General features: G+C 45.2%; 1 protein-coding gene across 1 annotated transcript in view; it reads right to left on the reverse strand.

Moving 5' to 3' along the window:
• Positions 1 to 5097: 5097 nt before the first annotated feature.
• LOC138567573 (uncharacterized) overlaps positions 5098 to 16869 on the reverse strand; it is a 119596-nt gene continuing 107824 nt past the window's right edge. Inside the window, exon 2 of the mRNA XM_069645930.1 lies at positions 5098 to 9376. Coding sequence (XP_069502031.1) covers positions 7598 to 9376 — 1779 coding nt within the window. The 3' untranslated portion in view covers positions 5098 to 7597. The remainder of the gene's footprint in view (positions 9377 to 16869) is intronic.

Consider the following 16869-nt stretch of genomic DNA (forward strand, 5'->3'; position numbering starts at 1 on the left):
ATAACCATATGATAAATAGCATTTACATCAGTACCTTCAAATACAATTCGCCATGAAGCAGGCATATCAGCACAATTCATCGGGTTGCTACACGATTTAATGTGTTTGTTTCTAATGATGTTTAAGTTTGGGCACTCGCACATGATGTGCTTTAAGGTCTCAATTGCCGATTCACCACGTGGTGGACACGGACCTTCTGCCCGAGTACTCGTGTCACATTAAATGTAATCAATAAATACTGGCTCATTATACCGCTCCTTGGAAACGCTTCAATATAGGTCCGAACTTGTTTTTGCATTAACCAGTACTGGATGAAAGGACCACAATTTACAGTTGATGCCCATTGTACGACATCTGCCTCCTCACTGAATTCACTTAATTTACTCACAGCCCATTTTTTTTCTGCACCAACCAGGTAGATCCAGGGATGATTTGTGCAAACCCTAGCATCCACTTGGTGCGTTTATCCAACAAGCTACCCAATGTACTAAAGCGATAAACAAGGAACACATCAACCATTACCATCCCATTTTCAAGGCTTAACAGTTTCTCATAACACATCACCATTTTGCCATATGTCTCTAGTAACGTACTTCTAATACTGAACACCCGGCGCAGGTATTCCACTGATAGCGTCTTTGGCATTCTAAAAAGTAAGCGCAGAATTTAAATTTTCCAGTTTTTTAATTTCTTCCATGTGTTTTTCACCCCCACACTTTCATGCCATACAGCATGCAAAGTACAATTTTTGCAGAATACAAAATTAAAATTGTCTTAATGGAGCATCCTCCCTTCCTACAAATAAAAGCACTCAGTGTCAGAGCAATTCTCATACAATAATCTTGGTTCGCTTCCCACTGAGCATTACATTTTAATTCCTCATCAACCACTACTACCAAGTATTTAAATCATTTGACTCTTTCAATGGGTATCTAATCGATCTTGATTTTCCCACAAAAGCCATTATTGTTGTCTTTCCAATGTTGATGCGTAATCCATTACTCTTGGCATACTCACCAAGTGCATCAAGCATTTTTTGGAGCCCTCGCGGAGCATGGTCTAGTAAGAGGAGCTCATCTGCATATCCCAGCCATCCTATTTTCAGCACTCCGACTTTCACAGGACAGTCCTCTGGCTGATTGCATACCTCTCTCAAATCAGCGAAGTATAGATTAAAGAGGGTCGAGGCCAATATGCAGCCCTGCTTGACACCCTGAGAGGTAAGTAAGGATTCAGATACTCTACCCTCACCAGTCAGTCGCACTCTGACACTGGTACCCCGGTGCAGCAACCTGATTATGGTCAACAGGCCATGAGGAATATTCCATACAACCAATTTATTCCATAAATTCTATACAGCTGGGCTACTGTAACAGCCTCTATCTAAATCTGCCTGCCTCTACTCCCCGCCCTTTGCAACTCATCCAGAACAGGACTGCGAGGCTTGACCTTGGCCTCAAGCCCAGGGACCGTATCTCTCCAGGACTGAAATCACTACACTGGCTCCCAGTGGCTGCGAGGATTAAGTTCAAAACCCTCTGCATTGTCCACAAGGCCTTCTGGGGCCTTGGACCAAAATACCTTCAGCTCTCTCTACCTAAATATCTTCCTTCTCGAGATCTTCGCTCATCTGCCTCCAACTACCTCATGGTCAGCCGCTTCTCCAAGCAACGAGTTGGGGGTAGATCTCTCTCCGCAGCAGGGGCCTCCCTCTCGAACAGCCTCCCTGCCTCCCTGAAACTTGAGGAGAACCATCTCCGGTTCCAGAAGCACCTCAAAACCTTCCTCTTTGCCTCTGCTTTCTCTCCCCCTCTCCCCTGCTAAAATCACTGAAACTGCACTGAATCTGCAACAGGGCCACTCACCGATCTCGGTCCTTGGCCCAGCCACTCTTCCCTGCACTGCCTCCCTGGCAACCCCTGCACTGCGGGACTGCCTCTGTATCCCTATAGCCCCCCCCTCCCAGTACTTGTCTGCACTTACCATGCACTTGCCACCAGCAGGCCCTCATTATTTATCTTGTATTCTACTAACACTGTACTGCACTTTCCCCTCTCCCTTTCCCCTGCACTTTTCCCTTCCCCTTTACCCTTCCCCTTGCGCGATCTGAATGTCACCTGGCCTAGTAGGATCGTTGTCTGTCTTCCCCTTGTCCCCCCCGCCTCGCCGCGCCTTGAAACACTTGTGTATAGGCGCGTTACAAATGCCACATCATATATCATAAACGATTCCTCATGACCATTTCAAATTCTGCACTGAAGTCAATAAATGCACAATGCACTGCGAGTTGGCGTCTGGTCCAAGCGTATTCGATTGCAGATACCGAGATGAGCAAATTGTGAGTCGTACTAGATTTTGGTCTACAACCAATTTGGTTAAGAGGAAGAATCCTGTTCTCTGTAATCCATTGGTTCAATTCATCCAATAATACCCTTGCAAATATTTTGGCTGGTATGTCTAAAATGGCTAGCATGCGATAGTTGGAGTCTTCCAACAGCCTTTTCTATGAGTGGGTAATATGTTACTTTTCCTCCATAATGGTGGGACAATAGAATTCTTTCCAATGTTAGTGAAGAGTACATTTAGTGTGTTAGCCCATGTACTCAGAGACATCCTACCCAGCCCATTGCATGTCCCATCAGGGCCAGCTGCCCAAGAGACATGCAACTTCTCAGTTATCCTGGTTATATCTAACACCGAGGATTTGGATTTCCAAGTCTCAAAAACGTGTGTACCAATAGTATCCGCTGGTTCGGATGCTCCCAGTGTGTTCCCTATGTGTGTGTACCAAACCTCCTCAGATGCACTATTAATGGGGAGTGCCTCCTTTGCCTGTCCTCTAATCACCATTCATATTACCATTTTGTTGTTATTTTTGGCATGGTAGGCTAGCTGAATCCAGACCTCATTCTCACATCTTAGGCAATGGTCCCTCAACCATCCTCGATATGCAGCTTTTAGTGCCTTGATCTTCATAGTGACATCAGAGCTTTTCTGTTCACTTGGTCTATTACATAGTGTCTGAGCTAGGTCATGTCTCAGTCGTTTTTGTGTAGCTTGTATTCTGCAATCACAGCGTCTATCCTTTCTAGTATCTCTGTTCCAACGTTTGCTGATGCTCTTATACTTTCTTTTTTGTTGAGTCAGTTCTTTAATACCAGAGATCAGAGCAGAGAACTCCTGTATTAATAAAGGCCCACTAGACTCACATTTAGTCATCCATCTCTCACTATAAAGCGTCAACTCCCTTTCTGCCACTATCCTGGCCTTTTCCAGGTTAGTCGCATTCCATTGTACTCGATTTGCACTGTTATTTACAAAGATGTCACCATTTAAGTCATACTGTCCAGCACTTTCCTTAGATGTTAGCATAACACAGATTGGCCTGTGATCACTTTCTTCTCTTGTCAATATTGCCATGTCCTCTATGCAACCCAGTGCCACTTGATTAAACACATACACCCGGATTCATTGAATTATTTGCGCGTGAAACGCACCTTTGCGCGCCATTCTTCCTGAAAATCCCCATACCTCAAAGTGGGATTTTCGGGCAGAAAGGCGCGCAAATGTGCGTTTTACACGCAAATAATTCCATGAATCAGGCTGATAATCTAGAGTAGTGGCACTCTTCCCACTTATTTGTGTGTAGGGTTTATGTGCATCACCCGCACAATGTCCATTTAACATGATTAAGTTATACGAGTATAGCATCTCTGGCCGAACGTTTCCCTGCGAGTTGTAGGCTAGCGGTTCATACCATTATGCGCAAGACACATTTCTTATTTTACATGGAGCTCAGTAACAGGCCCTCTATGTCACTAAACAAAGCGGCTCGATAGTAGCACATTTCTCTGAATGTACGTCACTGAGGACCGGTCTCTGAGCTCCATGTAAAATAAAAAGCGTGCCTTTCCGTGTTGGAAATAAACTTTTCTTATCTGCTCCATATTCTGTATCTGTATAAAAAATAGGCACCTAATAGGCGGCAAACAAGAAAAGTATCATTCCATCACTGAGGTCCAGATTCTGTGCTTGTGATAACAGTGAAGAATGCTGACACTCTCTCTTCCAGTTTCCAGCACCACTATTCGGAGGTTGACGGATGAACTGGAGGGGAGATGTCATGCTTTCCAGCAAGAAAAGAAACATGTGCACCAGTGGGAGTGCGAGCATTTCTGAAAAGACTATAATTTGTCTAATTCATGAAAGTGTCTTTAAGCTTCCAGCAAACTAGAAAAGTGGTGTTGCTGTCTAGGACATTTTATTTTTATAATGGAAAAACATGTGCAGTACAGTTTAACGGCAGTATTTTAAATCCTTATTCTGATGTACACATGTAGGGCTTCTGGGAGGGGAATACCCTCACAGTGCGTGCCCTACATTCCCGATACGTGATAGGGCTGCCGAGAAGCCGTAAATCAGGCACATGCAAAAGTCAAGGCTTTCATGCCAGGCCTCGACATTTTCACTTTAACAGAATATGGTGCCTTTAAGGAGAGTGTTCTTCCATCATGGAAGAACACTTTTCTATTGTTGCATGCACCACAGAATTGGGCCCTGAATGACACTTGTTATTTCACATGGAGCTCAGAGCCGGACTCATTGCAGAAGTCCCACAATTGCAGAGCCCAACATTTATTCTAACCGAATCACTGACATCACCATGGGACTACATGTCCCAGAATTCCCAATCTGTTTCAATAGAGCTACTCTCCACATGACTGCACCTCCCATAAAGCACACATTACTCGGGAAGTACCATTGATTGAGGAGCAACGAAACCCTCCCAGCCCACTTGTTAACCCACCCATGCACAACGTTCTCTCGCGAAACACAATTTCTAAAAACTGTGGTGATAGTGAAGCAATACATTTAGTGTTGCATTAGTGCATGGCATCACGTGAATGCTATCTGCCACTCCAGATTTCTGGTTTATTGTAGCCTTTTCCAGTTAGGTTATGCCTGAGCACTGAACCTCTTAAAAGAATATATATATGTTTTTTTAAACTGCTGCAAATACAGTAGAAGGTGTGTGAAACGTGGTTATAGTGACTGTCTATGACACATCAGAAGCAATTACTTACACATTAGTCCATATACTGTGCCAGTACGTGCAATTTATTAACACATGAATGAATCAGCGTGACCACTGAGAGTACATGATTGAATACCCTGACCAGACCTTAACAGCAATAAATAGTATGTGATGACGGGTCAAGGTGAGAACTCGTTTCAAGTTACTATGGCGCTCTTATTCTGCGTCAGTGAGCGCCGTAGTGGTCATCAGGCGGTGGAAACCTCTGTGGAAGCTTCTTCAGCTATTGTGTAGTAATGGCGGGCATGGCCCCTGTGCAGCCTGCTCCTGCATGAGCTGTTTCTGAAGGCGCTGAACGGGCCGGCAGCCATTCCGTTTCCCTCTGTGCAGTGGGACACCCAGAAGCTCGAGCTGCTTCTACATTTCAAGCCCAATTCTTCCTGCAGTAACTCTCAGGTGCCCTCGCAAGATCATGTACATTTACTGCTCGCCTGTTTACTTTTGGGAGGTACAGTCCTATTAATCCCTGAATTCTAATAAGGGTGCTACAAGATGGGTAGGCTTTTGTGTTGATTGTGTCCCCATTCACCCACTAATCTGAAATACGTGTAGTACTCCATCTTACAGGTCAGTACTCTTCTCCTCCAAGATGACTTTATGCAGTGCAAGGGTTGGCGAAAAGGTAAGTTGCTTTCATTTTAGGTCATCATCCAATTCCCATCTCATAGTGGCAGGATAAACATTTAGGAGTGTTAACATGAGCCCATTTTCTTTTTCTGCACAGTTTCACGAAATATTTGCTCTTCCCAACTTTTATTTCCCTGCAAACCCAATCCTTGACTCTGAGTTCCTTTGATCCCTTTAGGAATTCCTATAACTCCCTCCCTGCCTCTTCATCGTCACTCCACCATTTGCATAAGCCAACTAGGCCAGTCGTGCTCCCAAGTTAAACATTGTTTATTGAATACTGCCCCTTCTAAATTTGGGCCGATTAAAAAGATTTTATATTTAAATAAATTGGTTTCTTATATTGTGCTTCATGCCGGACTCCAGCCTCAAAGTGCAGGACTCCAGCCTCTAAGCATGGGGACACGCATCAAACCCATGCTGCTCGGCGTAGTCTTGTTTCCAAGACCAGTGTGTTGCCCCTGAGCTAGCCTCCTAAGCCAGATTGACTTTAAACTCCAATTGAGGTATCTGTTAAACATACGTAAGCAGGCTATGAGTTGTGTTTTTTTAAGCTATGATGTGACCAAAGGAAATTCCCTCTTCCAGTCCTTGCTTCCCACGAAACTCATATTGGCCCTGGACTGCTGAATTCCCACTAGAACTAGAGTCACTCACATCCACAGGGAAGATGAATGGGAACCGTGGACAATATCCTCATTGCACCCCTAGAAATATTGCTCGTAGGGCAATCAAGAGGGGAGTCTAGACGAATTCTAAGGCCTAGTAAGATTGTTGTTTTGTCCTCCCCTCTACCCCTCCCTTGCCTCGTCTCTCTCTGAAACACTTGTGTACGGGCGCGATATAAATATAATATCATATCATAAGGGGACGTTCTTCCCATATAGTTTATCAGTTGGTGATCCCCCTGAGAAGGCATGAAGCCTTAAAATAGATTACCTCTCTCGAATATGAAGCATTTAATCTATTCTCTAGGTGTCCATGTAAAGGGAGAAAGGTCACTATGTCAAAGATTTCTGAATACTGAGAGACGGTTTACACTTTTGACAATCGCTCAAAGACCAGAAGAGCAAAGGAAGGACAATCCTTGAACTTCTGAGCTGTTCTGTGTGGTGGAGAGATCTCTCCCATGAGGGACATTGGACAAGACGAGGGCGTGCGTGCGTGCCTCTATAAGTAAGGGTTTCCCCACGCACACCTCAGTTGGTCCACGTTAAGTTGCTCCACCTGTGTCTTAGCAATAATTGAAGAGGGTGTTTTGTTCAACATCGCCATTCGCCTCATTAATATGGTGGTTGCGCAGCATGCCACAAATCTATTATTACAGAGACTACAATGAGACCTCTTTTTTGTCCTTCAAATAAAATATATGCCCAGAGTTACCCAACGGTCAACTCTGTCATTTTGTGGGCTATGCAGTAATGCCTCCACACTATTCCACATTATCTGTGACTGCCACATTGACCTTTCCGGTAATGGGCCTTGTCTTCAAGATACGTCATTGAATAATAACCACTGTGTTGTGTTGAGTTGCCTATTGGGCATTTGACATGTCTATGGTGTATTCTTAGATGTATCTGTGGTGAATGCACAATATTACCACATGCTCTGTGTGAACAATTCAGGTTATGCCAGCTGCAGACTTCCCAGCTAATTGTCTCCTACTCTGGAGACCATTTGGCATGTGCCCTGCATGGGTTCTTGACAGTTTGACAGCATTTTCCTTGAACAGTGCAAGGTGTGGCATCCAGAAAGGAGAGGCTGGGACTTTTCGGTGAAGTCACACTTGTCTCATACCCATGACGTGCTTTCCTTAGACTCAATTGGCATTAAGAGGTATCAATAGAGGTGTTAAGGAGGGACTTCCTTTCCATGCTACTTTCCCCCACATTGGGTTGAAAACGACGAGAGCCTCCTGGCTGCCACTGCACTGGGCTCGAGTTGGAAAGGGGGGGAATAACAGATCTCCCTGGCAGCAGGCCACAGTTCATGCCCAGGTGAACAGGCAGACACTTTATGCCTCGTGCCCACATTGGCCTCTAATCTCTGTGGAAGTGAGGAGCCACAAAACCGCCAGGTAACGCCTGGACTGGGCCACAGTCTGCATGGGATAGAAGATGAGAAAGCATGCCTGTCTGTCCCCGAGTTCTGCCCTACTGCATGCTGAGCTGAGGAGGATAAACGCTTCCTAACTACCCCCTGACCTGGCCCCATTCTGTGGTGGGAAGAAGATTCTGGGAGTCGCCCGGGTTCTTTGATGCCAGGCCCTAAGTGGTTCTGGGGTGAACAAGAGAGAGCCCTGGGACCTGCTTGACTGAGCCCAAAACTGTGCCGTGTTGCAGAAGGGAAGGAATGGCCCACTACTCCTAAACTAGGCCCTGCTACTTGCCGTACAATAGAGGGGGAAAGGCTTTGTACTTCCTCTAACCTAGACTCCATTGCAAATTCTTCTGAGGAGGAAGGGATATGGCTGGCTTGGTCTGACCTTGGTCCCAAACCTTGTGGGGGTGAAGTTGGAGTGCTCTGGCCAGCTTCATTGGGACTCATCATGGAGGCCTGTGGAGGTGAAACAGATCCCTGCCTAGCGTCCATCATGGAAGGTACTGGTTGGTGTGGTGCGGACGATAAAGGCAGTTGCCTTGTTGGAACTGCATGTTTCCCAGATGAGGATATCTTCACGGGAATCCCCATTTTGGGCTTCAGTTTGACAGGGGGAGATGAATAAATTGGCTGGCTGGCAGCCCCTGCACAACATTCAAATCCCGCCAAAGGTAAGGAGAAAGAGACCTGCTTTGTTCTCCCTTTAACAGGTCTTAATTTGCAGGCAGGGGACAAAGAGGAGAGTTTCCGATCTCCCTCCTTGATATGATCCAATCCATTTACATGTGACAAAGAGTTAATATGTCCGGACGATCCCACGCCCAGACCTAAGCTGTTGGGAGAGGAAGAGGACGATATAGATAAAGAGGAAGGAAGCCTCCTGATAGCTCCAACACTATGTCTTGAACCACGTTGGGGTAAAGAAGACACTTGAATGCCTTCTGAAGTGTCGGATTTTAATCTGCACATGGACTCGGAGAACAAGTGATTTTGAGCTGTCCTCACATTAGCCCCTGCCTCGCGTACGCTCAAAGAGGAGGGTATCTGTCTCGCTGTCTCCATGCTTGGTATCTTTCCACCTATAGGTGACGAGGAAGACATCTTTCTGGGGGAGCCCACCTTGGGCATTGCTTTGCGCGTAGGGGATGAGTCAGAAAGCCGTTTGGCAGCCCCTGGACTGGGCCCTGACCCGTGGGGAGGTGAAGAGCCAGAAAGCCGCCTTGCTGCCCTTGTACTAGGCTCCTGCCCACGTGATCGAGTAGAGGTACATTGTTCAGGCACTGGAGATGAGCTGGAGAATGGTCTGCTTAACGCAGAGCTGGCCTCCAATGTACAAGGAGGTGAAGTGCAAGAGAGAGGCCGAACTGCCTGCACGCTGAGTCCCAATCCACGTGTTGGTAATGGAGTGGAGAGTGGTCTTTCTTTCCTTGTGCTGGGCCGAAGCCTGCTCGGGGATGAAGAGCTGGAGAGTCGCTTGGCTGCTCCTGCACTGGGTTCCAGGGCAGGCAAAGGGGAAGAGTAAAAGCGTTGGAGATGGCTCCGCCTAAGCTGGACCTGTAGGAAAACAGACACACAAAAATATAATGAATTATAAGCAGACTCAGAATACAGACAGGACAGAATATGAACTTTACAAGAAGAGCAACTGAATGACAAGGGGAAGTGCTTGTTTACAGGAAGTTACACCCTGGGCGTGGTATAGCTGTAAGCACTGAGAGAGTCTCCAATTAAGGTGGAGATCTTCTTTGTGTGTCATCATGTCTAATGTCTTACCTTTTATGACCTAACACACAAATGATGGGTAAAAACCACACCAAACTTACAGAAAAACAGACAGATGTAGCATTAGGCATATCACGCCTCAGAAGTAGTCACATACATCTAGCTGGTTTTACAGACTGTTTCTATAAACTGTGCCATCGACTGTGGTCACTTCTTAGAACCGCTCTCAGATTACATTTTTTTTAAATGACTGCCTTAAATGTAAATTCCTAGCTAAAGTGTAATATCAGTGAGGGCTCTGTCTATTACTGTTAAGGTATTGGTTGGATAGAAGCTCTTCTATCTGTAGTAGATTGGCTTTGTCTTGCCAAAAGAACTTTCTACAGATAGTCCCGTGGTAGAAATTCCGAACTTGCCCCGGGCTACCCCTGATTACTCCTTGGATGTTACAATTAAGCAATACTGCACATGATGCATCAAAAGCCCCCCCCCCACCCACTCTCCTTCTGTAGAATAATCCTTTGGCATACAGCTTCCTCTAACAATCTGTGAGGTGCTACATGCCTGGGTAAGGTCCTGATTTGGGTTTTGTTGCATTTTGGATTTCCACCTTTCCTCTTCCACCCATCCCCAGTTCGGCCCTCCCCACTCCTGCCTCCTGTTATGAGAAACCAGAAGGTGTCTCACCCACTAACCCCCGGGGATCTGTCATCCAGGTGGCCAGAACACACCCATTGCTTTTGGATCCAGTTCCTGGGGGTGGACCAGTGCAGGAGGATCCCCTGGGTGAGGGGTCTTCAGGGAGTGGGAGTGGGACACTGGATGGTGAGATGCAGTATCACCTGCCCTAGAACACCTTTACCCCATCCTACCAAGTAGGATATTTAGGAACCCAACCCCCCCCCACTCCTTTACAACACAAACACTTTCTCACGGCCAACCCGCTACGAGACAAAACAAACTAACACCCCAGCCGTATACCTGACGTGTTCCAATACATTGGTCAGGCAAAGTCAGGCAATTACTGACCTTCACACACACCTGACTTCCATTAAGCTTCCCCACACAGATAAAAGGCAGAGCACAAGAGCTCACTCTGAGCAAGGCAAAGCACACGAGGAAATAGAAGTTCCAAGATGGCAGTTTAACGAGAGAAGAAAAATGGCTAAACAGAAGGGGATTGCAAGGAGGGAAGTTCTCTTGACCTTTTCGACAAGGACCCATTCCTTTCATAAGCCCTCAAGATTGGACAGCGTAAGACCATGAAAGCAGGCTGATGAATCCTACATTGTGTGTCGGAGATACCCGGGACCCGATGAATCCTACATTGTGTGTCGGAGATACCCGGGACCCTCCCACGTCAATAATCAAGGCAGTGAGAATCACGAGCCGCTGTGGTAATGTCCTTGGCTCCGAGAACAAAGAAGCGTCAGTGAAGTCAACACAGCTGGTGAGTTGGGGAGACCGATACAAGACCGGTCTGTGTTGAAGCCAAGGTTGAAAGCTGCAACATTGCATGGCGAGCGCTGGAACGAACATTGTTTGAAATACGCGTGATAAAAGAGGCAAGTAAATTTGAACTGCTGATGAGTGATTGAACTTTGAAACCAAGATACAATACCTTTGACAGAGTGTTCCGGCGCAGTGTGTGTGCTCAATCTAAGCTCTCTGTAAGGTATCCAACAGAAAAGTGAAAGAGTTATAGAGAATTGTGAATCAAAGTGGTCCTGCAACAGGTCAAGCAAAATCCTGTGCACAATCGAAAGTCTTCGATGTTGATGCAATAAAGAAAGTGTGTGGCAAAGTAGATAAAGTTGGTCCGAGCCCGACAGAGGGAGATCAATTGAAAGCTTTGTGTTAAAGTGGGTCTGAGCCTGGCAGAGGGGGACGTGGGGTGAATGGGCAATCACCCAAGAATTTGTACGTGTGAGATCCTAAGAATAGAGGAACATTGATGTTTGTCGTGTTGCATCTGGCCTCAGAAAAAGAGACTTTGAATAGCAAAGAGGCTTTGGCACAGAAGCCCATGATGTTGAAGTTTTGAACTGCACTCTCATGTTAGAGGAGCCAGAGATTGTGCTAAGCTCGAGTGTGCCGCTTTGTCCTGTGCTGAAAACGTGGGCAAGGGAAGCCAAGCTTGAATATCCTGACATATCATTTCTTGAACTTTTCTTTTGCATAACATTGTTTCCCACACTACTTGTATTTAGAAGTAAGGATTGGCAATAGGTTTATTAGTATAGGCCCTTTTATTTTGACAAGACACCAGTAGGACTGTGTTATTATTATTTGATGGTCATAGCTTGCACCCAGCTTTAGAGTTAGGATTAGATAGGCATTTTTCAAACCCAATTGAAGTTCAATAAACACCCTTGAACTGTGATCACTTGTGTCTGTCTTACTGTTTGATACCATGCATTTCCTTACACTGTACAGATGGATACCGATTGGTTGGTATGGCTGTCCATGACCGGAACCCAGTTGCTTTATAGGTTTACACAGGGCAGCCTGTTAAGGTCGTAGGGCACCTCCACCGCCTGTTTGCTTGTTCGCCTGGGTGTCCTCAGCCCAACCTCATAAGCTGCCGGCAGCAACTTCATGGTAAGAGATGACAACTATTTGGTTGCAAAGCCAGGGATGTATCTTTATTTGTGATTTTGGGACACTGTCTTGCATTTACCTGATCTGCGTTTCACCACGGCTTTCACTCTTGCTACAACTTTTTGTCCAGTGCAGAATGTATCTGCATCTTTGAATATATCCACTGTACTAATGTTAGATGCTTTGAGTTTATCCTTCATGTTAGCTACGGTTTGAAAGTTGGCTCTGGGTTAGTTTCAGTGGCTATGTTTTCTTTTTTTTTAGTGTTACCACTGTGTTGATCTTAGCAGTGTTGCTGATTTTCGCCACTATGTTAAAGTCAGCTGCTGTTGAGTATAGCCACTGTGGGGAATTTAGCCTCACTTGGAATTCGCCCCTCTAAATCGTTCTTCCTTTGAGTATATACCTTATGCCATATCTAGCTGCATTTATTTACTATCGCCCCTGTTTTATATTCAGCTGCATATTTGTGTATAGCCACTGTGTCACAGCTAGATGCATATTTGAGTATAGTTACTATGTCACTTCTAAATGCATTTTGATTATATCCACTGTGTTATATTTAGCTGCACATTTGAGTATAGCCACTACCACTGTGTCATATCTAGATACATTTATGAATATAGCTACTAAGCCACTTCTGAATTAATTCTGAGCATAGCCACTGTTATGTTTAGCTGCAATTATTAGTATGGCTACTATGTCACATCTAAATGCATACTTGAGTATAGCCACTGCGTTATATTTAGCTGCATTTATGATAAAAGCCACTGTGTCACATCAAGGTGCATTTTTAGTATAGCTGCTCTACTATATCTAGATGCATTTTTGAGTACACCTTCCTTTGTACTGACTAAAATGCGCACCTGCATTCTAAACTCCTCCAACTAATTTCACATACCTGGTCTTCAGTTCCCCGAGGGAGTTCACCTACGGCGCTTTGAGATCATACCAATGGGAAAAGGCGTTATACAAATGACAACTACACTACATTATATAGAGGCCACCCATCTTATTTCTTGAAAACCTTCAATTACATTTTGTAAGTAGTCTTCCACTGTACAACCATTCTTAAAGTTTCCTGAAATTTTTACTGGAATCTGAACCCTGTTCTATCCACTAAACTAAGCCTTCTAATTTTGAAAGAGTATACATTCAGGTACCTAGCTTGATGTCAGTTTAAAAAAAGTGTGTACCTCCCTTACTTTACCACTGTACTGGAATTAAATATAAGCCCACACCCTGCAGCATTCATTGGGCAGCTATTGTATTTTTTAGGGCAGCCTGAGAGAATTACCCCCTTTTCTACCTGTCCCAAGGCAAAAGAATCTGGAATTTGTTAAGGTCAGGCCATAACAGTAAAACAGGCAGTATTCATCAATAACGCCTATCGGAACAGTCCATGCCATTACAACTCTGATGGATGTATCTATGCAATACAATACAATATCTGATATATTATTTTATCACTGATATCCCTGAAATGCCACTGGTGGCAAATGCCATTACCATAACGCCTGGCAAACAGCCTAGAATGTAGCAAAAAGGCTTACAAAAATACCTAAATCCCAAATGAAGTGGTGCTCACAGGCAGGGCACAACTATTGGAATAATATTGCTGGAAATTGGCAGCAGAACCTAAAAAAATGATGTAACACATATGAGATAAAGGAACCTATTTGTCACCGCTTATCCCTCTATCGTGTAAATATCATCCCACATACCTGGAGACGTTTCACATAAAAATGTATTTTTATGTCAGTGCAATACAATGTTGCTGTTGTCTACCTAGTTACAAGAGGCCAACAGCAGGACAATACACACTGTGCCATAAACAGCCGCAGGTACGGCATTCACCTGCACGCCACTTCAGAAGGACCACAGGATCTAGGCACACACCACAGGTCACCAAGCAAGGAAACAGACTGCTCACCTAACATGTCTCGATGCTCATTATGCTGTTGGATGGAGACAGGCAGCGCTAGATACAGCAGTAGAGGAGACAAGGCAAAATGAGGAGGATAAATAACCGCCAGCCAACACGCCCAGTAATCACCCCGGAATCTACAAAAGCAGCAACTGAACACACTCTAATGACTTGACAGAGAAAGTCTTGTTTACCAATTGAAACTGATAGGCCGGACATACAAAGAGAAATAACCCTACACAAAGCCACCCCCACCTCCCCAACCCTTACTTTGGTGTCAGTACTGCACTTCTGTGCCACTGCCGCATTTCGATACACTAGCGATATGTTGCATGAAATGTCAGAGTCTGCCTTCTCGATTATCCTAGCCCAGATCCTGTATGCACTGCTGCAACACACACAGGAACACAATTGCCTCCATGCTAGCCCTGGGGACATAAATGTAGCAAAGACTGGAGTGTATCCAATTGCAGGCTTAACCATATGCACTGGTGGCCCGGACTGGCCACCTCACCCACTGCACACAAGGGAACAGGTCTACCGGAACTGGGAATAGCAGCGTACAATCAAAATACAAATGATGTGTGAAGCCAACCTGACCATCATACACTTCTAGACCTTGGTCCCTGGGTGAACCCCAGATGCCATGGTCTTGCACCGCAGCACACTTCCAAAGTTGATGAAGACACATGGAGGTGGCTCCCAGGGAAATCCCTTTCCATCACAACAGGTCATCTACCTACACGTCATTCATCCCCATCTTTATCCACTCTCCCTCACCATCTTAACTCCACTATGTGTTGCACCATCACTACGTTTACCAGATCACCCCATATCACCAACAGAGGCGGCTTCCTGATAGGGGGCATTCAGCCCCTCCACATTAATAACTTGGTAAAAAAAAAAAGGTATATGTAGTATGGAGCGAGTGCCTTTCACTTGCTCCATAATGTAAATGTAGTCTTTGCCTTTGCAAATAATCTACAAATATTTAGATTCTTTGCAAATACATAGACTGGTTGTGTTCCCTATGAGTCAGGATTGAGGGCTGTGGTCACCCTGGTACTGACTCAAGTACATCCCGGTGATAATCATTAGGGGGATCTCCTCCATAAAGGGTGAGGGGGCGCCAAACCGCCCATTGCCATTAATGAACGAGCCAAAGCCAGCCCAAGGAAAGCACTCCCAACCGTCCCTGGACTAGCTATACCTGTAAAGGGCAATGTGGTTTCCCTTTGACAGTTTGAATTCCCCATCGCGCATGCCCAATGGGTCGTGCAATGCTGGGTGTGTTTTGCTTTCGCAGCTTTGCACACCCCATTGGGAGGATGCAGGTTGGTAAAGACAGGCCTAAATGTGCCTAAGGGGTGCTCCTGAGTCTTACCACACATTTAGGCCTCCGTATGACTTGTTTGGGAGACTCTCCAGCTCCTCGCGCATGCCCTCAGGAACCAGGAAGCTCTCTCTTCTTCCTGGTTCCTGTTAATGCTGCACAGGAGCCGTAGGGCATCCATGGAAGACAGCATCGGGACCAGGGCAGCAGATAAGGAGAATTGTTTATTTGGTAATTAATGTATGTGTTATGTATGTATGTGTGCATGCGAGTGCTTGTAAGTGTGCGCAAGTGAATAAGGCAGTGTTTGTTGTATGTGAGCACAAGTGAGCAGAGGAATGAATGGATGTGTCTGAATGCGTAATAGAATGAGAAAATGGATGGATGAATTAATGTCGAGGAATGCATGTGTGTGTGCAATGGGAAGAGAGGGATGTAGAGGGTTTGAAGTTGCCATATAATGTCCTGGCACACCACCCTCACCCCACAGTCGGGAGGTGTGGTATGCCAGGACATGACGTTTCATGTTTTTAAGGCCATCAAATATGATTTAAGTTTGCTTTACTCTTGATGTCCACTTTGTTTTTACATGGCAAGATTGGCCTACATTGGTTGGCCAGGCTGGATATATTTTTTGTGTAAAAGTTCAAATATTGAGCAAAAAACACAATAGAATACTGTCTCACTAGTAAAAGATATATCCAGACTGGGCCACCAGCATAGGCCATTCTTGCCAAGGCAGCACAGGTCAGAGAGGACTGGAATCCAAGTATTTGTGTGTACTTGTATGCAAAGGTGTGTACCTGTAAGTGGGTGTATGAATGAGAGAGTGTATATTGTTTGGCTGCAAGTGTTTATTTGAGAGCATATGAATACTGTATGGATGCATGGGTCAATGTGAATGTCTAAGTGAATGAAGAATGAATGCTGTAAAAATGTTGGGGTGTGTGGGTGTGTGTATATGTGTGTGTGTGTTTGTGTATGATGCCATGTGAATGCGAGAGTGAATGAAGAATGAATGTTGTATAAATGTGTATGTATGTTTTTCAATATGAATGAAGAATGCCTGTTGTTTACATTATGTATGTTGATACCTGTGTGTGAATGAAGAATGAATGCTGTCTGAATGATCATCGATGGATGCGTGTGTGGCAGCTCGACAGCAAGCTTCTTATTGGGGGAGGAAGAGGTTTTATTGGTGAGGTGAAAATGTGTCCAAGCTGGGCCCAACAATTTGGTGTGTTCAGTTTGCCCAAATAATCACTGTGGCATGTCATGGTTTTACTGTTCAACAAAGGGGAAGGAAGCCTATCGAGAGTTTTTACTTGTACCGACCCACACTGGTGGGACCAGTATGGAGATGTTGCTTTACTGGCATGGCATTTTATACTGGGCATCAATGGTGACTGTAGCCTAATGAGAGTTCCTAAATCGTACTGTCCGCAAAGTGGGCCAGTGCCACGT

The sequence above is a fragment of the Ambystoma mexicanum genome, chromosome 2p, assembly GCF_040938575.1.
Source record: "Ambystoma mexicanum isolate Mex_15411 chromosome 2p, UKY_AmexF1_1, whole genome shotgun sequence".
Classification (NCBI taxonomy): Eukaryota; Metazoa; Chordata; class Amphibia; order Caudata; family Ambystomatidae; genus Ambystoma; species Ambystoma mexicanum.